General features: G+C 38.8%; 1 protein-coding gene across 3 annotated transcripts in view; it reads left to right on the top strand.

The window, feature by feature from the left end:
* The first annotated feature begins 2092 nt into the window (after positions 1 to 2092).
* chchd3a (coiled-coil-helix-coiled-coil-helix domain containing 3a) overlaps positions 2093 to 23141 on the top strand; it is a 119709-nt gene continuing 98660 nt past the window's right edge. The window contains exons 1-4 of one of the 3 annotated variants that reach the window (XM_041781288.1): positions 2093 to 2299; positions 4319 to 4612; positions 5345 to 5444; positions 16830 to 16923. In XM_041781288.1, the coding sequence (XP_041637222.1) occupies positions 2219 to 2299; positions 4319 to 4612; positions 5345 to 5444; positions 16830 to 16923 (569 nt within the window). In that variant the 5' untranslated portion in view covers positions 2093 to 2218. Of the gene's footprint in view, positions 2300 to 4318; positions 5445 to 16829; positions 16924 to 23141 lie in introns of all 3 variants that reach the window. The other 2 variants (XM_041781287.1, XM_041781286.1) reach the window with 2 other exon arrangements.

Genomic DNA, 23141 nt, shown 5'->3' with positions numbered 1-23141 from the left:
ACATCGCCTAATAACTTCAGTCAGCCACAGGTAATGCTGGACTTGATAATGGAGATCACACTGACTAATGGGATCTTGGGATAATCATAATTTCACCTGTACATGATGTCAGTGATTGGATGTTACATGAATCCATAACCCCCTTACATCTGCACAGGGCCGTGTACAAAACCTGCTTTGTTTTTTTTTTATTAACCTCTTTCACCACAGTTACGCAGGAAACTATTTCTTTTCTGCAGAAAATCTCAAAGATTTCATTTTTTCCTAGACTTAAGCTAAACAAAACTGTTTTATGCAGGCTAGTGAAAATGTCAAAATATTTCAGCCACGAACAGAAAAATTCACATCTTTTTACAAAAGGATTGTAAACATTAAGTGTAAAGTGTTAGAATGTGGCACTACCTTTTTTTAAATCAGATATGAGTCCTATTCACACTTAACAAAACTCTTGAAATATCTCTGAATTTACCTGGGTGAACTGCATGTATGCATGTGAACAGCTGAGTATTTTTCATTGACTGATGGGCAAACTAAGAAAATTTACCAAGACAGTCTTGCTGCAAACCACATCAGACTGGAAGACCACTACAGTGGAGATGCCGCCTCTGTCAGAACAGAAATACACGCTAAAACGTTGAAAATAAGTCAGGGTATAGGTTAAGGTAAGGGTTAGGATACCAAAACTAAAAGTAAAAAACCTCACCAAGAAAACCTGATAACATAACATGTAATAAATCTGAGTCAACAGTCTGGAAGAAAAAAGTTTGTCCTTCATGAAAATACTCTAGCGCAGCAAACCTAGCTAGAGCTAAAACCAATGAAGTTAACGAAGCTAAGTAGATAGCTTAGCTTCATTAGCAAAATCTAAAACTAATGAAGCTATGTTAGCTATGTAAGCTAATATGGTAACTTAGCAAGGTAGCTAAATTTCAAGAACACAACGCTATATTAGCTATGTAAGCTACATTGCTAATGTAGCTAGGCAGCTAACGCTATGGTACGTAGCTAAAGAAAAAGCAAACAAAGCTATGTTAGCTATGTTAAATTATGCTTTATTTACTAAAGCTAGACTTGCTTTAGAAGTAGTAATGAAAATGGTGGCTCCCTTTAGCTTCATTAGCTTTGGCTTTGGCTAATTTGGGAATATGTAAACAAGCAAGTCAGGAGATATTTTTTTGGGTAGGTTACTCCAAAAGTGTCCTGAATTTTTAAATGTGAAAATGACTATATATCTAGGTTTAACAACTTCACCAGCAGATAAGTAGAGAACAAAGAGAGCACTAGAATTAAGTGAATACTTACCTCCATTAAATCTGCTCTCAACTGAGTACAGTTTGCTCCCTTGAAGCACTTTTTAAAGCTGTAACACTGAACACTTAACCTCTGCAAATAGTACCCCTTGTCAGCCCTTGCCAAGCTAAAACAGATTCATTTTACTTTCATATTAAAAATATTGCAAACTTCACTATCATACAATTATTCTGAATATTGGATGATTATCTATTTTGACTTGAACAAAAGTTAAAAAAAAAATCCATGCACACTGAAATCCCTCTTACTCTGATCACTGAATGACTTCCTTACGCTCTGCCTTCAAATGAATTGGTTGTTTTGATAACAATGTTATGATGCATCTTGTTATTTTAAAAATACCTTGGTGGAATACCTGCCTCAAGATGTATTTAAAGTCATTATCAATAACGTTATGTTATGATGGCAACACAACGGAATAAACAAACGTATTTGTGTGGTAAAGATCTAGCCTCCAAAGATGAGACAAACGTGCCAATTTGAAAAAGTTGCACGACACAGTTCATTGCTGTATGACATTTTCCAGATAACTTTGGCTCTCCAAGTTAAAATTTTTGAAAAAGCATAGAAAAAAAACTTATGTTGATTTTTAAAATGTTCATTTTGAGAGGAATTGATTTTATAGTATCTGTCTCCAGCCATTAAATAATGAAACTGCTTTCCATACAAACCCACACTCCCACTTCTCAGCATGCATCACATCCAATCAGAGGAGCCGATATTAGGCCCCGCAACAGTCCGTCCAATTGAATCCTTCCTTGTTGAAGTACGTCATGCTAAGGAAGTGCGGACGTTCTGAAGCAGTGGCGTGTGGGCCATAGCCAGCTATAACTGGCACTCAAAATATTAAAATATATGCCATTTAAATAATAGTTGAAAAATATTTTATGTAGATAAAAAACTGACAATGGGAGCGAATAACAGTACCCGTCGCGTGTCATTTGAGTCGGACGAAAACGAGAATATAACGGTGGTGAAGGGCATACGGGTAAGTGAAAGTATACAAACATGTGTATAGTTCAGTTTAAAGATGTTTCATGACTTAAAGTAACATTATTTAATACCATGTTCAATATAAGTCATTACATTCAATGCTAAGAAGCGTGCTCAGGTTGTACGGCTTGTCTAAAGTATCTACCGGTATGCTAAGTCGTAATAGCAGGCAGACTCCTCACAGCTTTACTTTCATTTATTCCGAAGTAGAAACGTAACAACATGAATTCATGTATTATATTTATTGGCAGTATATCCAGCTATAAGCTATAACTACTGCCATGTATAGACTGGGAACAGTTCATAATGTCCTTGTGGGAATGTTGACGTTGACGTCACTGTCCTCGTGCTCTACTGTCAGTCTGTCACTCAGTGAATGAATGAATGGAGCTACTTTGACACTGTTGCATTTCTGGTAATGCTTTCCTTTTGAAAGTTCTGTTAGTTGGAGGGACTGCATGCTACTGTCTGGAGGAGGTAAATATAGACTGAGAAGCATTAGTCGATCAGATAAGGCTTTAGTTGGCATGACTCTGTCTATTTTTACTCATTTGGCGTGGAAACAAAGCAAGGATAAAGGTGACTTTCCACACGTTGCAATCCTGTTTGTGCTCGTTTTGCAATGGTTGCATAATAAGATTGAAAACAGAACTTCACCTTAAATACAATGAACTTCACCATTTGAGTAGTTTTGTGAAAGTCATCATTGCTGTTTTGTATATGATTTAACATTTTCAAGTATATTTGGTCACACTGAACAAAGATCTTGTGCACAATGTTGAGAATGTATGGTACACAATGTGCATGATGTAGACATAAGCAAGGATGATAAGAGTGCCAAGAGGGTAATAAAAATGCAACTGATCCTAAAAAAACCTAAAAATAAATGTATTAAAAGTAAAGAAAAAATAGGGAGAATTATAAAAGACATATGGGATTTTTTTTTACATACCGGGTTGCTTTCAACATAGGAGAACTTGGGGTGCCACCTAACCGCTAGGTTATTTGCATCCCAGATTCTACATAAAAACATAGAATCTATACTCAGGGTTTTCAGCATGGAAACTAATTATGTATCAGCAGGCTTTGGTGTCTGCAGAAAAGCAGTCTGTGTGTGGACAACAAAAACACAGCAAAAAAACAGGTGGAACATTATCCCCACTAATGACAGACCAGCTCCCCATGGTAGCACTCTGATGATGATTTATTAGCCTCCATAAATAGATTTAGAAGCAGTCAACAATCCATCATGAAACAAACATTCAATCTTGAGCCACAAATGTTCTTGATGCTGAGATTCCTGTACTACCTGAAATGCATAAGTGAACAGTTTAACCTCAGTTCAACAAAGAAGCATTTCAAAAGTTGTTTTCTTCTCCTCTCAAGAACAGGCCTGACAATTTACTTTGACCAAACCTGCATTATTATAATTTTAAGGGCTTGATTCCTATAAATGGCAAGTAGATCACGGGGAAATTAGCTTCCTCTTTGCTCATGTTCTTATGAAATAAAATGCACTGAATGAATGGGTACTACTCCGGGATATTATGGACCCAGAACTGCATTCACAGAAACACTTTATTGAAAAGCAAGTACGTCTTTTATGTTGCTGCTAGCTTCTCTTAAATTATTGAGATATATGGATCTGTTCCCAGTGGCATGAATCTGACATACATCTATGTGTTTCTCTTAACAATGAAGCCAAGCTTAGCACAGAAACCTTAAGCAGCTAACTTTTTGCTATATCAACAGTGTGCCATGCGCTGTCTTGTTTTCCTTTTTTTGTATACAAAGAAAATTTAAAACCAGCAAATAGGAAATAGGGTTTTCATGCCCATATCAGATCTAAACTTAAAGATGAATGTTATAAAAACATCTTTCTTTGGCTTGCTGGAGATTTAGCCTTCAAATTTGACCTAAGCACGTGGTTTTGAGAAATTTTGAAAACCTTCATGAGAAGTTATTCGCTACCTGTATGAGTTGAACTTAAGCTTTTCTTTCATTCTCCTTGCAGCTTTCTGAGAATGTCATCAACCGCATGAGGGAACCTTCTCCGCCTCCAAAACCCCATCATGCTCCCTCTCCACCACCCTCCACGGCACCTGCCTTCACTCCCCCTCCTCTCCTACGGCCAGTGCCTCCCCCCTTTGACCCAATCACCTCTTTACCTCCACTTCCACCCCCTCCTGCACCTATAGAACCTGTTGCAGCTCCAGCTCCTCCTCCTCCTCCACCAGCTCCATCTGCCACAGAGACAGTCGCAGCACCAGCACCACCTCCACCCACCCCTCAACCTCCTACAGAACAGGTAGCAGCACCAAGCATTATTGACATGGTCCTCCCATCTTCAGCACCCCCAGCTGCTGCTGATGCTGTTGCTGCTCCTGCTTTTGAGCCTGTGGCAGAACCTCCTCCTCTCGTTTCTGCTGCTGTTGAGCCGGTAATCTTGCCTACATCTGTCCCTCCCGCTCCACCTCCTTGCCATACTCCTGCTGTTGTGGAAGAAATTGCTCCGCTTGCTCCTCCTCCCCTTGTAATTGAGCCATCTCCTCCTCCCGTGATTCAGTCCTTTGCTTCTCCTCCCCCGATAGTTGAACCCATTGCTCCTCCTCCAGTTATTGAACCCATTGCTACTCCTCCAGTTATTGAACCCATTGCTCCTCCCCCAATTGTTGAACCCATTGCCCCTCCCCCTGTAGTTGAACCCGTTGCTCCTCCCCCTGTAGTTGAACCCATTGATCCTCCTCCTGTTATTGAACCCATTGCTCCTCCTCCTGTAGTTGAACCCATTGCTCCTTCGTTTGTCGCTGAACCCATGCCACCTCCTCCTCCTGTGCACATTGAACCCATCCTTGCTCCCCCTCTGCCCGAATCAGAACCCCTTTCTGCCCCCGCTGCTATTTTTGAGCCTGCTACCATCCTGCCACCACCTTTAAATCCTTCAGGTGACACTTTATCCCCGCAGCCCGCTGAGCCGCTCGCTGCTCCTTCCATGCCTGAGTTTACTGCTCCTTGTGAACCAGTTGCACCTCCTCCTCAGCCCCCAGTGGAACCATTAACCCCTGCTCCTGTTCCTGAGCCAGTGGTGCTGCCTGAATTGAGTACACCTCCTCCACCACCACCTCCTCCTGCACCAGCAGGTGAGTTTACAACCTGTTGTTAATACTTTAGTCTTGCATTTCTTTTTTAAATTCTTAGATATAAAAGATATGCATAGATGTCACTTCCTACCAGTGGTGTTGGAAATATTTTCCATAATGTAAGCATGGATGATTCTGCATAGATGCAGAGGCACCTCAAGAAAGATGTAATAAAGATGTTAAATATATATCTTCAACATTGTTTATTAAAGAAAGAAGAAAGAGACGTTAACCTATAAATTTAAAAAGGGAAAAAAACTATCTAAACCTTTATTTATCTTTAAAAAAATAAGCCTAAATGCTCTCTCCAAAAGCTGTTATTTTTCATGGAAACTTCTTGCTTGAAATGTGATATTATTTTGATAATTTTATTGTTTATATTATTTAACACAATTTAGTTAAATGATATAATTGAAATTATTTGTCTGTGTGAAGAAATGAATGCTGACAATTGAATTTAGGTTTTCAGACTGACTGCCTCCACTGAAAAAAGAAGCCAAGGCCACCCATTAAGTGGGATAAAGTGGAGAGCTTTTTGGTTAATCTGTGATAACTGTATTTTACATTTAACCAATAATAGCCACTCCAGAAGGAAGGAATTGTAATAACTTTAAAGGAAAAATAGTTGAAAAATTGCAGAATAAAGCAAAAAATGTTCAAAAATTAGTTAAAAGTGGTAAGAAAAATGTTAAAAAGGTGAAAAAATACGTGGTAAAAATGGTAAAAAAGTGGCCAAAATTTGTCAAAGCTATGAAAAGGGGTTAAAAGATGCAAAAATTGGCTCCAAGTGGCAAAAATGGATGGATAAAAAGGTGAAAGCAGTTAAAAAGTGGCAAAAATGGGTTGAAAGCATAGACTGTAGAAAGAATTGGACAAACCCCGTGTGATGTCAGTCGTCTGCTTACAATAGGCTGAGTAAAATGGCTTTTGAAGCCAATCCGTGGATGCCTCCAAATTGAAATCACGGTCTCAACCGAACTTTTGGATCAACCTAATGGCCCGCCCACTAAGCACGATTTCCTGTCAGCCTGCTAGCTAGCATTCCAGTTGACAGGAATGGAGCCTCTGCCTGCCGAGCTATCTGTCAATCAAATGAGACACGCCAATCACCATGAAGTGAGGTTTATCCTAAATATCATCCAAACGATCGTGGTACAAAAAAATTCACCCCCCGTACAGTGGGAGCACAATAAGACGCTAGCTAATGAGACACGTTTGGTGTTTTGAACCAGGCTGTAAACCAGTTTATTTTGTGTGTCAAAACCAGCTGTTTAACATATGTGGAGACGGAACTTCCGGTTTTCCTGCAGCCAGCCTCAAGTGGACAGTCACGGTATAGCAATTTTTTTTTACTTCCGCATTGGCTTCATTTTTTAGGACCGGAGGTTGCTGCTTGGTTGAAAGTGTCAGATTTGGTGGTCAAAATGGTGAAAAACAGTTAAGAGGTGGCAAAAATTGGTGGCTCAAGTAGTGAAAAGGGTTAGAAGTACCAAAAATTGGCTGAAAGTGGCAAAACTCTGCTTAGTGTGAAAATGTGGCTAAAGACCGGAAACAGTGATGACAAGGGGTTTAAAAGTGGCAGGAATAAATATTTTGAACATCAGAACCCAGCAATACCTTGACACACTTTTCAGCTCCAAAATTAAGTAACTGTTAGCCAGGATGCTAGTGCCAATGCTGCTGATCCATCACACATGCATTGATAACATCAGAAGACCACAACTGGGGAGGGCCCATGGGGTCTTAAGAGTCTCTGCCAATTCTGTGGGCACGCCTGATAGTAGCCATGTGCAGCTATACAGAAAATAGAGGACACATTGGGATATTTTATCAAATCAAATCCAAGTGTGAAAATATGAAAATTTGAAATCTAAGCTTAAAAGATTCCCACTTTACAGCTCTGGTGAAGTGCTGGCTTTCTGCTGCACATCGGTCAGTACAGTTGACTTGTGGGAGCCAGTATTAAGGGCATAGCTTTGGCACAGGTATTTCAAAACTAAACTCGAGGTTCTTACTTTTTCCTGAAACAAACAAGAGGAAAATGAGTTGGAGGGGTTTAGATTATATTTGCCACTAACTGAATGCATGGAGGCCCAGTGATATGATTCATGCAGTATGTGCTTCTGCACCTACACAGCTTCATCTTATGGCTTAATTAATGTAATGTTGGTGCTCCAAACCCACAGTGAACATCATCAGGAAATAATTACAGAACAGATGGCACCTTTCAGCTGAATTAAAGCTGTTTACTGCTTACTTCCTGCTGTGATGTCACATGTCTGTAGACAAGCTTTCAAGAACTACACTTTGTTAGAGAGTGGGTGATGGAGGAGTTGTGGGACAGTACTCTTATCAGACTGATGACTGGTGGTCTGAACACACTGTCTGTGTTTGTCAAACATTTCCCTCCATGCATGGATGCAACAGTCTGGTTTTGCTTCAATTAGTGACTGGTAACTTGGGATTTTTAGCCCATTGCAAATGCTTTTTGTGCCCTTTTGTGCATTTTTTTATTTTATTGTAAAAACATTTTAATCACTTTTTTGCCTTTACTTAGATAGGACAGTGGATTGAGTAGGAAATTAAGAGAGGGAAAGCCTAACCAGTATGCCATCAGCAGCTCCATATATACAGTAATAACAACAGAAAAGTAAAAGTATTTCATGTTGGCCACTCATCAGTGGGGTGACAAAAATGCCAGTGCACTTGCCTCCACTCAGGTGGTGAATTGGTGAATATTTCCTGCTGTGTTTACATCCCAACCTCATGCAGAAGTACTGCTAGGGGCCTGTCGAGGAAAACTCACAGTAGAGTTAAGGTTAGGATGTAGATGTTTGAATTCCCACATGCAACTTACCTGTTTTTGGGAGGTTTTTGTAAAGAACTCTAAATACTTTTTTATTTAAAGTTACAAAATTTTGTCAAAACATATTTTTCAGCTTGAAATGATCACATTTTGGTCAAATATGTGCAGCTGTGATTTCAGACCTCCGAGGCATTTGAACAAACATGTGCCTTGTTTCTTCTAAGGAATGATTTTTTGTGTGTGTGTGTGTGTGTGTTTTTAAAACCCTAAGAAATTAATTATTTTTGTCAATGGTTCATTTTTATCCTGAAACATATGTGCCCATTTCTGCAGCAGCCTGCTTAATTAACAGCCAAAGGTTATGAAGAAATGAGCTGTCCGAGGATTTACTTAAAGTCCAGCTTTATTGAATTTTAATGATGTTTTCATTTTGTGGGTGTTTACTTTGAGCCACCTTAAGCTTTTTGTCTCCAACTTTTCCTACAATTTGTAATTAGTCTTCATTTTAAAACAGGCCCTGCAGTAGCCTCAGTCATATTATGATTCATTGCCATTCCTGTGCTGTTAATGAAATGATTAATTCTTTCTTGTTATAATGTTAATGAATTGATGCTGTAATTAGTGGCCCTCTTTTCTGCCTTGTCACCGTGGAGCTTTAGCTGTCACGATAACCCTTCTTCTTCCTGTGGTTCAGGAGAGCTCTCAAAATAGCGAGACTGAACTCAGCAGGTGTGTTACATTATTTGTGTAGGTCTGTAAGCAGTTTACTCCTTGATTTCTGCTCTTAGTAGTCTGATACAATGATGCAGAGTTATTTTATCACTGTTTGTAACTACACTGGTTCATTTATCAGTGCTTTTTCAGCTGTTCTCAACAACACATCTTACAAACCAAAAAAAGAGGCAAAATTTGGATTGTGTTTGTAAAGATAAACAATTAGTTGGATTCAAGCCAGTTCTGTCCTCTCAGGGTTTGTTTCAGAGTAAAACCCACAAAAAGAAAATGAAAAAAGTAAATGTTCTCAGATTCAACAGGTGGCCAGACATAATGACACATTAAAATGCCTCTGATGCTTTTTTGTATTTGCAAAATGGCTAATACCGTACAAGTGCATCTAAATACATTCGAATATGGTAGAAAAGGTCTTTATTTCTTTTAGTTTAGATGAATGTGGCTTACAGTTGATGAAAACCCAGAGTTCAGTATCTCAAACAATTAGAATATTATACCTAAGACCAATAAAAAGATGTTTTCAGTACAGAAATGTTGGCCTTCTGAAAAGTGCAGTACTTGGTTGGGGCTCCTTTTGCTTGAATTACTGCATCAGTGTGGCGTAACATGAAGGCAATCAGCCTGTAGCACTGCTGATGTGTTATGAAGCCCAGGCAGCCTTCAGCTTGTCTGCGTTTTTGAGTCTGGTGTCTCATCTTACTCTTGATAATACCCCTGAGATTCTCTATGGGGTTCAGGTCTTGCGAGTTTTCCGGCCAGTCAAGCACAGGAATATCATGATCATTTAACCTGCTTTTGGTACTTTTGGCTGTGTGGGCAGGGGCCAAGTCCTACTGGAAAATGAAATCAGCATCTCCATAAGCCCTGTCAGCCAAAGGAAGCATGAAATGCTCTGAAATTTCCTGGCAAATTGCTGCGTTAACTGTAGACTTCAGAAAACTCAGTGGACCAACACCAGCAGATGTCATGGCAGCCCAAATCATCACTGACTATGGAAAGTGAAAATACTGGACTTCAAGCATCCTAGATTCTGTGCCTCCTCCAAATTCTGGGACTTTGGTTTTCAAAGAAATTGCAACATTTGCTTTTATCTGAAAAGAGTACTTTGGACCACGTTGGCCCAGCGTATCCTGAGTGGAGCCTCATCGCAAACGATAATTTGTCTGAATAATCCTCAAGTCTGTCGCGCCAGGTCTGTAACACATGCCAGGGCAACCTGTTGTGGAGGAACAGCAAGAGGGTATCGACAGACATCCGTGTTTGTTTTTTCTGTAATCATGTGATCACCCGAGATCACTGTCAGGTCGGCAGGTGTGTGGTCTCCGGTGATCTGACAGTCTGGCTGAGTCGTCTAGTGTGTGTTAAAAAAATCATCCAGTGGGTGGCTAGCCTAAGACGATTCTGACATCTCCTGTTTAGGAGTGGCTTGTCACGAGGAATGCAACAGATGCAGCCAAATTCCTTGACACATCTGTGTTTGGTGGCTCTTGATGAACTAATACCAGCTTCAGCCCACTCCTTGTGAACTTCCCCCAGATTCTTAAATGGGTTTTGCTTGACAATCCTCTCAAGTGGTGTGGTTATCCTTGTTGCTTGTGCATATTTTTCTGCCACAGTTTTCTCTTCCAGTCAGCTTGGAGTTGTTTTGAGTTAATTCGGTGATTAGAGTCTGACACCATTAGTTTATTATATTGAACATTTACACAATATTCTAATTTTATGAGATACTGAGTTTCACATTTTGAATTGAACTACTGAAATAAAATTTCCACAAAATAAATTTCCACAATATTCTAATTGATTGAGATGCACCTCTAAAAAAGTAGTGCGTCAAACATATAGATTGGCCAGTTATCTCTAGGGATATTTGATTTGTTTGTGTCCTCCTGTAATGCAGAGAGTCAAACAACTAAAATAAATGCATTTTTCGTGATAATTGTTCTATTAGTAATGTGATTACTGCAGTTATCACCACATTACAGACAAATGTAATCTAATTACAACACTAATACCAAGGATATGGAAGTGTCAAACTACATTGATATTTCAGTGTAAGATTACGTTATTTTACTGATAGAAGTGTATTAAAGAAACACACACACTCCTTTTATACTTCCACTGAGTCTCCCTCTCCAAAGTTTTCAGCTTTATTGTTCTTAATGTGTGGGTGCACATCCCTTGCCTCTTGACACATCTGGCAGAGGACATCTGAATGTTACAAATTCATTACACAGTACAAAGCAAGGCGTATGTGTGGCGGTGGTGGGCTGGCTCTACAGAGGCTGGCATCCAGAGAGTGGGCAGGCTCCCCCATCCTTGACTGTGCTCAATCAGTAAGGTAATTAAAAAAGGGCCAACTTATGCCACGCCACACTGACTCCAGTGATTAAAGCGACACCTCCGCAGTTTCACACAACAAACCACCAGGCCTCATTAAGGGACCGAGGTGGCCAGCGAGTGTGTTCTCTTTTTATTTTTCCATAGGGCCTCTGTGATTATGACATTGCATTTTATGAGAGCCAACTGCCTTTTAGTTTCAACACATTAGTGGTACCATTAGATAATTAAAAGAATTTATTTATTCACATTCCACAAAAACACTTCTTTGTCTGTCTGTTTGATTTCTCCAGGGCTGCTTTCACAACACAGTTGAATCGAGTAACTCCTACATTCGTCATGCTCATTTGTTTCATTTGATTCCACAATGAGTTTAACAGTATCTGGCTTCATTTTGTCGCTAGTTTAAAGGGTTAAGCAAGTAGTTACAATGAGGGGCTGCTTGCTTTCATAGTCTCACACTGTGTTTACAGGCAGTTATGGATGTTACTTTACAGTCATTTCAGAGGATATGAAGTTTTCATTACTGCTGTATGTTTCTATGAGAAAATTTGCCTCTGTCAGTATAGAAAATAAAGATGGAGCCTGCAAAGCACGGGGCGTCTACCAGAAAGGTAATAAAAAAAAACAAATAAATTACTGTTTTCAATATTTTCCATCATTCCCTGTGCTCACTATATTTGCAGTGATAAGAGAAGACAACTTTATTTATCCCAAAGGAAATTCTGGTGCCGGGTTGTGCTACATTAGAGTACAAAAAAGCAATGGAGAACTAAATTAGGTATTTCTGGCACATCTTTTCCACCTTTAAAAGTGCGTGGAGGATGAAACAAACCTTGAAGAAAACAGAAAGCTCCAGCAACACTTGTAGTTTTGACAACAGCTTTATGGGGCAACTTTTTAGTGCAAAAACACAACCCAAGAGAGCATCCAATACAACGGAAAAGACAAAATAATGTATTCTGATTATTGAGTGGATTGGGATTCATTTTAAAGATACTGCCATTACACCAACAGGGACTGTAATGACATTGTATTCTAATACATACACTATAATGTGGAGTACCCCCCCCCCCCCTTTTTTTTTGCAGCTATATCAGCCTCCACTCTTCTTGGAAGGCTTTCAAGATTTTACAGTGTTTCTGTGGGAATTTGTGTCCATTCATTCTGTATAGCATTTATGAGGTCAGGCACTGATGTTGGACAGGAAGGCCTAGATTGCAAAATCTGTTCCAGTTCATCCCAAGGGTGTTAGATAGGGAGGTCAGGTCTCTCTATACGCTGGTCACCACACTAGACTCATCAAATGTGTCTTTATAGTCCTTGCTTTGTGCACTGGGGCACAGTCATGTTGGAACAGAAAACGGCCTTCTTCATACTGTGGCCCCTAAGTTGGAAGCATAGCATTTTCCAAAATGTCTTGACTGCTGAAGCATTAAGATTCACCATCACTGGAGATAAGAGGCTAAACCCTGAAAAACAGCCCCAAACCATTATCCCTGTACCGAACTTCACAGTTGGCTCAATACGGTCAGGCAGGTAATGTTCCCCCGACATCAGCCAAACTCAGGCTCACCTTTCTGACCTGCCAGAGATGCTGAGGCCATTCCAGAGAACACATTTCCATTTCTCCACAGTGTCAGTGTGCCTTACACTACTCCATCCAATGCTCGGCATCGGACTTGGTGATTTAAGGCTTGCATGCAGCTGCTCGGCCATGGGAACCATTGTATTAGTGCTTACATTAATCCCAGTGGAACTTCAGAACTCTTCAGCTGTGGAATCAGCAGAGTGTTGGCAACTTCTAAACACTGTGCGCTTTCACAGTCGTTGACTCTGCTCTGTGATTTTACATGTCTTTTACGTCGTGGCTGAGTTGCTGTTGTTCCTCAATGCTTCCACTTCTAATACTTTCACCCACAGTTGACTTATCGCAGGACTGAAATTTCATGAACTGTCTTATCACAAAGGTAGCATCCATCACAATACCACACTAGAAGTCAAGCCAGTCTGCGAAGATGGATCTGCCTGAAGGCTGGCATGAAAATATGCCAGTGTGGTATGGGCATAAGCAAAATTAATTTTCATGCTAACAGAACAGGTAAATGTTTAATGCATTTATGTTTTGTTTTTTTTAATTTTATTTTTCTTTATCTTAAAGTTCTGTCCAAGGTAAATTCCCAATGACATTGCCCTCCTTATTTTACAGTAGCACACAATAATAGTTTCTGTTGACATTTACTCAGGTGTTTTACTCTCACAAGGTCACCTCAGAACTTATTGTATACAATGCAAGTCCTTTTGATGCAGGAAAAAAATCCACTTAGACTATTTATCAAGCGTGCTCTTTTTAAGGGACAAGATAAAAAAGCACGATGAATGTGAATGTGAATCTCGTTAAAAAGTTGCAAAGTTCAGCCCTATCCTGAAAGGGTACAGCCGTAATGAGGCAGACATTGATTATGTGTATCCACGAGAGTTAGGTATCGAGTGAGGCTCTCAGCAGGTCAGCTGTCTCTAAATCATGGCCTGAGTTAGTGTGTGTGCTGATTGTGCCGTAGTCAAGGTTGAACCTCCTACACCTTCTCCAATGTGCTATAAATATTCATATGCCAGGGCCCACACACTGTGCTGGACTAATAGCCTGCTTAAAGATGTCTCCCAAGTGCAGCAGAGAGAATAGGAGCAGGAGAGACAAAGGAAAACAATAGGAAGGATGTGAGGGACTATGTGAGAAACTTGTGAAATATATCACCCTTCTTTTGAGACCGACTTTTCTTGTTATCTTGTGAAAATGTGAAGTGATAAGTTGGGTCCATTTTTGCTAACATGAGATTGAATTAAAAGGAAAGCATGTGAATAAAAGAGGAAATCAGAACTGGCACCTGCCTGCAGGAGCTGGAAGCTTGCTCTTTGGGCTTTTATTATTTCTTTCATATTTTGAACCTGGTGAAAGGTGCGCGGTGACTCAACTAAGCGCTAGCTAGAAACGTGAGGAAGCGGTAATGTTACAGATTATGCCCTCCATACAGGTCCTGGGGTTAATGAAACTTCTGATGAGAAACGCAATTTGCCTTCGTCTATTATCTCCACTGCCAATAGCCCGTGCTCTGCCGCCTCTCCTCCTTCTCTGCGGTTCTTTTTTTCCACAGGGTTTAGTGATTGGCAGAGACAGAGGGGAGGGGGAAACGTCTAAAAAGATGATGAATTTTTAATCTTTTTAACATTTACATGTCCTATTCTGGATTGACATGGCCGCTGTCGATCTGGAGTGTCTCTGACCCTATCCAGCCTTCTTCAAGGACCCCAGACAGTGTTTATCATATCAGAACCTGTTCTCCAGTTGACCTTGCGGGCCTGCTAGCTATCTGAAGCCTCTCTCTGCAGGGCTGGAGAGGATCGGGTGATAAAAGAGGAGCTGCTGAGGCTTGTCTGAACTTGGAGGACTTTTAATAATTTCACTCTCCATTGTGAATTGCTGAAGGGTGTGTATTTTCAATAGGTCTGAACATTTAAAGGCCATTTGATTCAGGTCTTACCTTTTGGGAAAAGTTCATATTGATAGGGCTAGACCTTTGATTTTAAAATGCAAGTTGAGTTTTGCCTCCAATAAACTTGTGTATGTACTTCTGTAGACATAACCACAATTTCACCTGTGTTTAAAACATCCTTGAAGTTGCAAAAATGCTTCAGACGACTTGTTTTGGTGACCAAGTTTAGTATAATTCCTGTTGCCCTTATGTCCTCAGCTGGATATTGTCTGTTGTTAATTGCAGTGTGACTCTTTTACACTTATATCTATGGTGCTGTGGGCAGTGGTGCCATCACATGAGATGACTATAATTCTTTCATGCTTTGAACAGTAGGCGACATCAGTCTGTCTTTAAATATTGGACAGCATGCAAAGGAAAGTTGTTGACTGTCAATCACTGCCTTTGCATGCCCTAGTGTTTTGTCTGGCTTGCCATCATCCTGAAGCCTTTTTACTTTACTTTTTTATTCTCTTAACTCTGAGGCATAGATGTCAGGGTTGAGATGAAAAGGCTTTAAAGTTTGGTATTCAGAGAAGTATTACATTGACTATATTCTAGTTTTGTTTGTTTTATTTGTCTAAGGAGGAATATTACTTGAGAGCAGATAGATTGGTTGTTACAAAGCAGAAGAACACATGACCACTTGTCACAGTAGCTGCCATGCGGACATTAAATGTTTATCATTTCCATAAAAACACTGCCACATAACAAAGCATGAATGACTACTGGAAGCCTTTCTGATGCTCCGACTCATTCATGTTATGTGCTGCTTACCTGTGATAGACCACCATTATTTTCTGCTATCAGCTAGGTTATCTAACTAGCACAGAACTCCATCCCCCACCCCCAAAAAACACTAGACATTTCCAAATCAAGTAGAGACCAGTCTGTGGTCTGATCCAAAGCCATGGAATATGTTGGATCACAATAGAGAACATCAAAGTAAAATCACAGAATAACAATTTTTGCACAGCATACAGCAGTTTACTCTAAAGAAAAACTACTTCTGCCTGTATTTGTTTAACAGTTTGAGTTATTATAAGATTAAAGAAGACACTACTGCACACAATTTCAGCTCTGTTTTATGATCAGATGTAGCAGAAGGTTTTGTGTGCTTGTCCGCTGGCCTGCTGCTAACAAATGTTAACAGGTAATAAAAGACTCTGACCATAGGGATTATCCCATCGACAAATGCAGCAGGAGAGTAATCCTAACACATGCAGACACATACACAGCAGTCTAGCAGCACACCACATGGCACTTCTACCTTCAGAGCACGTTGTGGCCGGGGCGCAGGCGGGCATCTTTACTTTCATGCTTAATTACCTGCCAAGATAGACCAGTAGAGATGCAGGATTATACATGTGTGATGTCCCCTGACATGAATATAGGATATAGATAGGGTGGAATGGGGCTGAGGTTTGAACATGGAGGATGATTGGGCCTCCATGTGTGTATGAGAAGGCAATACGGGATTTTTTCTGTGGTTCCCAGTCTAGAAACACTTAAAAATTCAAATATCATCTATTTATCAAATAAAACTTGCTGCATCTTTTACTTCTGGTGAGAAAAGGTGAAATCTGCATGAGTAACTGGCTTGAACTGAGGAATAATTTGCATTTTTTTTTTTACTAAGAAAAACAAGGACTTGGTTATGAAAAAGGCTAACAAATTGTCTGTCATTACACTCATTTACCACCTAATAGTTACAGCTTTGATAACAACCCAGACAGACCAATCTGCACCTATCTATGAATCATTATATTTTACATGTTAATTCTGAACAACACATTTTCTGATTAATGCAGATTTTCCAACACTTGTTCAAAAACACCCACCTACCTCTTTCTTTCTCTAACCTCTTTATACAAAAGGACTCTATTCAGAGTCCAAACAAACACAATATGCCTGTCAGCAAACAATAGCTGTTTACTTTTATAAAAATCTCTCTTTCTCTTTTCTCTTTTTTGTCCCCAGTTGATGAAGAGGCCCTGAGGAAGAAGATCACTGCTGAGCTGCATGAGGGCTTGGAGCTGGACAGGGCCAAGGCTGAACAAGAGCTGCAAGCCTGGTTAGAGAAATAAACACACACATACACAATGACTTTGCACAGTTAAATAGTTGTTTTATTGAATATTACTCAGACACTTTAAGTTTCTTCTTCTTCCTGTCTGTCAAAGTCTCAGATTTTAAACTCCAATTTAATTTGAGTAAAAATTAAACAATAACAGTCCCTTTTTGATATAATGGCAGCAAAGTTTCTGGTACCCAATTTAAGGTAAATTCTTTTTCTAAGAACCAAAAAACATTGCTTTGAATCAGAACATTGACGGTGTATTTGTGCTATTAGACAGTGCTCTCTTTCTTGTGCTGTTGGTTGCTAACTGTAACAGTTAGCTAGCTAGCTAGACGTGGTACTATACATTATGACCAATAACATTTACATACACACAACTACCTTTCCAATTTTTGTAAAATAGATTGCTTACTAATGGTTAGTTACTACACAAGTGGATTAGTTTGCTAAACAGCTGAGTTAGCCATTTGTATGCTTTTAAATTGTAGTTTTTTGATGGGACAAAGGGATTAGCTTGCCAGATGGCTGTGTTTTATGAATATTAAGCTAAGTTAGCCATCATGCTAGTTACATTAGCTTTCTAACTTAGAAGTATTATGCTTTATAATGTATTTATAGTTGTTATTCAATGGCATTTCAAAAGCTATCAATGTTTTCTAAATAGCTAGCTAGGTGTGCCATCTTGCTAGTGAGATAAGCTTACTCTCTTAAAAATATTATGTTTTAAATTTGATTTTTGTTGTGATTTGATGACATTTCCAAAAACAGTTGGATTAGCTTGTAGTTGACTTAATAGCTAACTGAATTAGCCATCTGAGTCCAAACAGCTAACTGAATTAGCCATCTGAGTCCAAACAGCTAAACAGCTAACTGAATTAGCCATCTTGCTTGTTACGTAGCCTTACTAACTGAGATTCTTTACAGGGTTTTTGTAGGTATTTCATGGGGGTTTAAAATAAATTTTTTTGCATGCTATCAGTCTTGTAGTACTCGAGTCCGACTCAAGTCATGATTTGGAGGACTCGTGATTTGACTTGGACTTGAGCAATGATGATGAATGAAGAGGAGGACTCTCACTGAAATCTGCGTGAACATCGGCGAGATAACGCTGATTAGTGAGCTGAACAAGGTGACATATAGTAAAATTGTGATTTGTATAAAGACAGCTCAGACTTTAGAGTACTGAAGGGGGGATGAACTTGGATGAAATTGGAATTTTAGTTTTTAGTGAGAAATCTGAATAAATCCAGTCATTTTAAAGGAGGAATATTTAGTATAAGATAGGTGTAAAGAATGAGTGCAGTTAAAACATGTCTCATTTTTCCACCCTAAATATAAAAATAATCCTATTAATATAACTACTATTAACAATAAGGAGTGTGATCATTAAGGAGTATTAATAGGAGTATCAATATCAATCAAAATCAACGACCCTCATACTGGAAGTATTTTTGTCTAATGACTAAAACTAAAAATGGTCGTCAAAATTAACACTGTCTATAAGGCTACTCAACCACTGGGTCATAGATGTTTGGATTTGTTTGTGCACAACTGCTGTAAACAGCTCCTCTAGTCCTTTAAAATGAAAGTCGACAAAATTCATGCATTAATAAAACACATCAATAACACCCCCCCCCCCCCCCCCGGAAAGCTGCAATGGCTTAAAAATAATTCATAGTTTGATTTAATTTGGCTCTAGTTTTAGGTACTGGGGACTTGTCTAGGACTCGAACATGGGTAGCAGACTTGCATTCAGGTAAAGGGGACTCCTCTCGGATTTTTCTTTGGTGACTCGGACTCGACTCAGACTTGAACACTGGGGACTCAGGACTCGACTCGACTTGGACTCAACTACAACACTGCATGCTATATGGCAAACTAGCTGGCTGTTTTTTTCTTTCTTCTTTTTTTTTTTTTTTTTTTTTTTTTTTAAAAAAATATCAAGCTTAGTAAGCCATCTTGTTAGTTACTTAACTTTCAGCTGTTGTTTGAAGCCATTTTAAAATCAAGTGGATTAGTTTACTATATGGCTAACTAACTAGCTATGTTTATGCTTTCTAACTAAATATGATTCTTTTAAAATCATTTTTATCTGTTATGTAGTTGACTATAGCCATCAATGTTTTCTAAAAGCTAGCTTAATTAGCCAGCTTCCATGCCTACAAATATTGTGTTTTAGATTTAAGTTTTGCTGTTAGTGTAGTTGTTAATTAAGTTAACAGCTTTCTAAGTTAAGAGTTTTCTAAATAACTTGCTAGGTGAGCTAGTAACATTAGCATACTAATTATTTACTAATTACATACTAATTATTAGTTATTTGTTTGATGAGAAAATTAAAAGTAGATTAGCTTCCTTTCCCTTTGACCAGCTAGCTAATTACCTATCATGCTAGTTACATTAGCATAAGTTGTTATTATCATATACCACCAATTCATCTTAAAAGTAAATTAATGGACCTTCATAAAGGTGGATTACCTTCCTAGTTGGTTGACTAGCAAGCTAAGTTAGCTAACTAGCTAATTACATCTACATCTACCTAACTTTCAGCAATTGCTTTGATTTTTTAATCAGTTTTAGTAGTTATTCCTTAGAACTGATGGAGTATCTAATTAGCATGTGTTTGTATTACAGCAATTTATCATATGATTGTTCAGTAGCAGTGGAAATTAAGTCCATAAAATAAAATTTATTAACCAGGATTTGTTAATATTACTTTATTTAAAATACTTTATTCTATTACTTATAAGCACAACATAAACAGAGAACTTTACTGATAAATGTTGCTGATCATCTTTAAACTCCATCCTCTTCTGCTGTCCATTTTGGAGATCACCTAATGTTTGGAAACCCATTAATAAGTGCTGATAAAGTGCACAATTGTGATTATTAACTTTACCAAAGTTTTTTTTTTTTTTCAATCCATTGCACCTTTTGGTTCTCTCTACCGTTAAAATAACAGAGGTTTTGGCATTTTTAAAACTTCCGGTATCAAAGCGTCAACATTTTTGACAACCTTACTTTAAATTGTGACAGATTGAACCAGGCAATAGTTTCAGTTTCACTCCCAGAATTCCATCTAAAACCCGAGATATTTTCAGATGTTACAATTTCCCGATTTCATTAATAGTCAAAAAGGTCAGTACCAGTCTTTCCTCTTCCTGCTGCTTTTCCAATCTTCCCCTCTTCCGAAGCACATCCGCACTTTTTCCTACCACTGTCTCTGCTCCTCTTATTCTCTCTGGATCAATTAATCATGCCTGAGAGAAGGAGGGTGCTATCCCGAGGTAATTTCCTGGGTGTTGAGTGGGTGATACATTAGCCCTGCCTGATGAAGAAACACACACTTCAAGGAGGGAGTACATTTCCCCTCCTCTCCTCTTTGTTTTTGACCCTAAAGAAGTAGGAACATGTGTCACAGTGTCTGATAATGGTGTTGCTCCGCCTGTTTAATAGGCCGAGATGATCTGCAGCAGACCCTGGTCAATACACATCTGTGATTCGCCACTAACCATGCTTTTGTTTTGTATGTGGAAAAAACCACAAGAGATTGAGTTAACCTCCCTTTGGAGGCTCATTCAGAAAATGAGAAATTCACAAGTTGGTTTCAGAAATCATTTTTCTATAGATTTTCCCCCCTTTTTAAAATGTAACAACTTCCTGCAGCTCACTTATTGATGTCCGCTCAGAGGAGTAAGTGCTTCAAAATAATGCCCTCCTCACAAATAATTGAAATCATAGCCGCTTCCAAGCCCCCAATTTTCTGTCTGTGCTCGGCTCACTGTGCGTTTTCAATTAAGAAGACTTAACTGAACATGAAAAGCTTAATAAGCAATCATCAGTTAGCCACTTGTGTGTGTTACTTTATGGATTTATATTATCACTCTTTAATGTGCTTTTTTGTTCTGTTTGTTTTGTCATTTGCCCATTTTGTGACATTTTATTTTTGCGCTACAGCAGTTGTATTGATGTGTTATTTTTTAGAGCTTATATGGGTTCATTCTCGGCTTTAGGGAGGGCTTTAAAGGTGCTGATCACTTTTTTCTCTCCTAGTGTCAATCAAGTCCTAGAAAATCAATAAAATGTAATGAAATAGAAAACAGTAAAGCATTTACTGGAATTTACACAAAGTTTATTTGAAGTGGCAAAAGCTGGCATAAGCATTTTATTAGATTGTGTGGAGACGGGCTGTAGTCTGATCAGATTTTTAAAGCTCCCAATATCACAGTGTTTCCTCAACGCATTCAATTCAGATCAATTCACATCTGTTTTAGAATCAGTGCCGAAAAGATTAGTTTAACTAGCTAAGCCATTCTAGAGCAGCAGAAATAATTGCCATTTCTTTGTATTTTTCAAGTTTGAATTTATTGCAACTCATAGCTTTCATATGATGTCACACATTCATTGGATTGCCCACTTTGCAGGCAAGAAGGCCTTCCCATACTTTGCTGACTTTAGTCTTCAGTAAGGAAAAAGATCTGCAGTCGTCTACTGGTGCATAAACATCCCCAAAGTAAAGCTATAGAAAGCACTTTTCTGTTATTAGTAATAAAAAGTGTCCCACGTGCTGCACATGGCACTAAAGTGACCAAAACATACAGTTTATCTTAATGCCCATGTAAAGTGAAACACAAAATATGTATGGAAAAACATCAGATATGTTAGAATAAGCTGCTGTAAACATGCAAAAACCACTGAGTTCTATGTGTAACTGAGTTTTGCATTCAGACCGATTGAAAGATTACACCTTTGTAGCAAGGTTAATTTTCATCGGGGCAAAATGTAGCACCCCATGATGTCTTTCATTTGAACCACTAAAAGTGTTGTATGATGAATTTAAGAGTGACATTTAAAGCATTATGCATGAAGTGCAGAGAATAAGAAAGTACAGCAAATTTGAAGCATTTCTTTCTTTCTGAGCTTCTTGAGTTACAAAGGTATCTCTAAAAAAATCTCAAATGTAAAAAAAACACAAAATTTTCTCCTCATAGTAATACACTGCTATCCTTCAACACTGAAAATGTCATCCACTTCTCTTTCCTCCACTGTTGAACTTTTCCATTCATTTGTGGTAATTGCAGATAAAGCCCACTTATTCTTTCTTTTAATTGAAATAGATGAGAGGACAAAAGTTCTTTTTCTTCTTCTTCTGTGCTGTCAAAGCATTATTAAACTGCAATGGTATTTCACCTTCTCACAGTGCAGGCAGTAATTGCAGACTTTTTGGTTGTGGAAGGCAAAGGAGGCACTTTGATTTTGGCCTTCACTGTGTTGGGAGACTCTGCAAGACAACTCCAAAAAACATGATAAAAGGTACAATGTTTTGTGCTCGCGCTGGTGTGTGTGTTTGTATCAAATCTCAGCTACTAAACCTGCACAGTAGTGCCGTAGTTACAGAACCCTGCAGTGAAAGCGCTGCACAGTGTGAACACGGGGAAATGGAATCATGTGTGAACCCTCAGGTCAGTGAGAGAGAACGCACACATGAGATACATGGGGCCAAAATCTCAAGGTCATGTCCGACTCAAACAGTTCCTCCTGCTCTTTTCCTGTTGTGAAAATGCCCCCAAACCCCTTTTATTTGCCTCTTTTTTCTTCTTCTCACAACTCACTATAAACCCCAGCTCCAAAAAAAGCTGGGACACTGTGTAAAATGGCTGTAAAACAGAATACAGTGATTTGCAAATCCTTTTCAACCTTTATACAACTGAATAGACCACAAAGACAAAATATTTATTTAATTATCAAACTGATTAACATTATTGTGTTTTGGAAGTATAAGCATATTCTGAATCTGATGGTTGCAAAACTCCAAAAAAGGTGGGACAAGAGTCTTTTAACAACACACTGTAAGCATCTGGGGACTGAAGACCCTTTTTTGCCACATTTTCGCCTCTTGTAAACCCTTTTTTTCTGCTTCGTACATCTTTGCCAGTTTTTTAACTCTTTTTATCCATCATTGCCACTGCTTTATGCCCCTTCTAACCCATTTTGCTGCCTTTTGATTATCTATTACTGCCCCCTTTTCCCATTTTTGCCGCTTCTTGTTGCAAAATTCAACTCAGTTTTGCCTCTTTCCGCCTGCTCTTGCGACTTTTTTATGCCCTTTCCAACCATTTATGTTGCTTTTCCCTCATTGTTGGCTCCATTTTTTGCCACTTTTGGCTATTTTTTCTAGCTTGTCATCCATTTTTTACTTTTTTAATCTACTTTTG

The sequence above is a fragment of the Cheilinus undulatus genome, linkage group 23, assembly GCF_018320785.1.
Source record: "Cheilinus undulatus linkage group 23, ASM1832078v1, whole genome shotgun sequence".
NCBI classification, from domain to species: Eukaryota; Metazoa; Chordata; class Actinopteri; order Labriformes; family Labridae; genus Cheilinus; species Cheilinus undulatus.
This window is presented reverse-complemented; position numbering and strand designations above follow the sequence as displayed.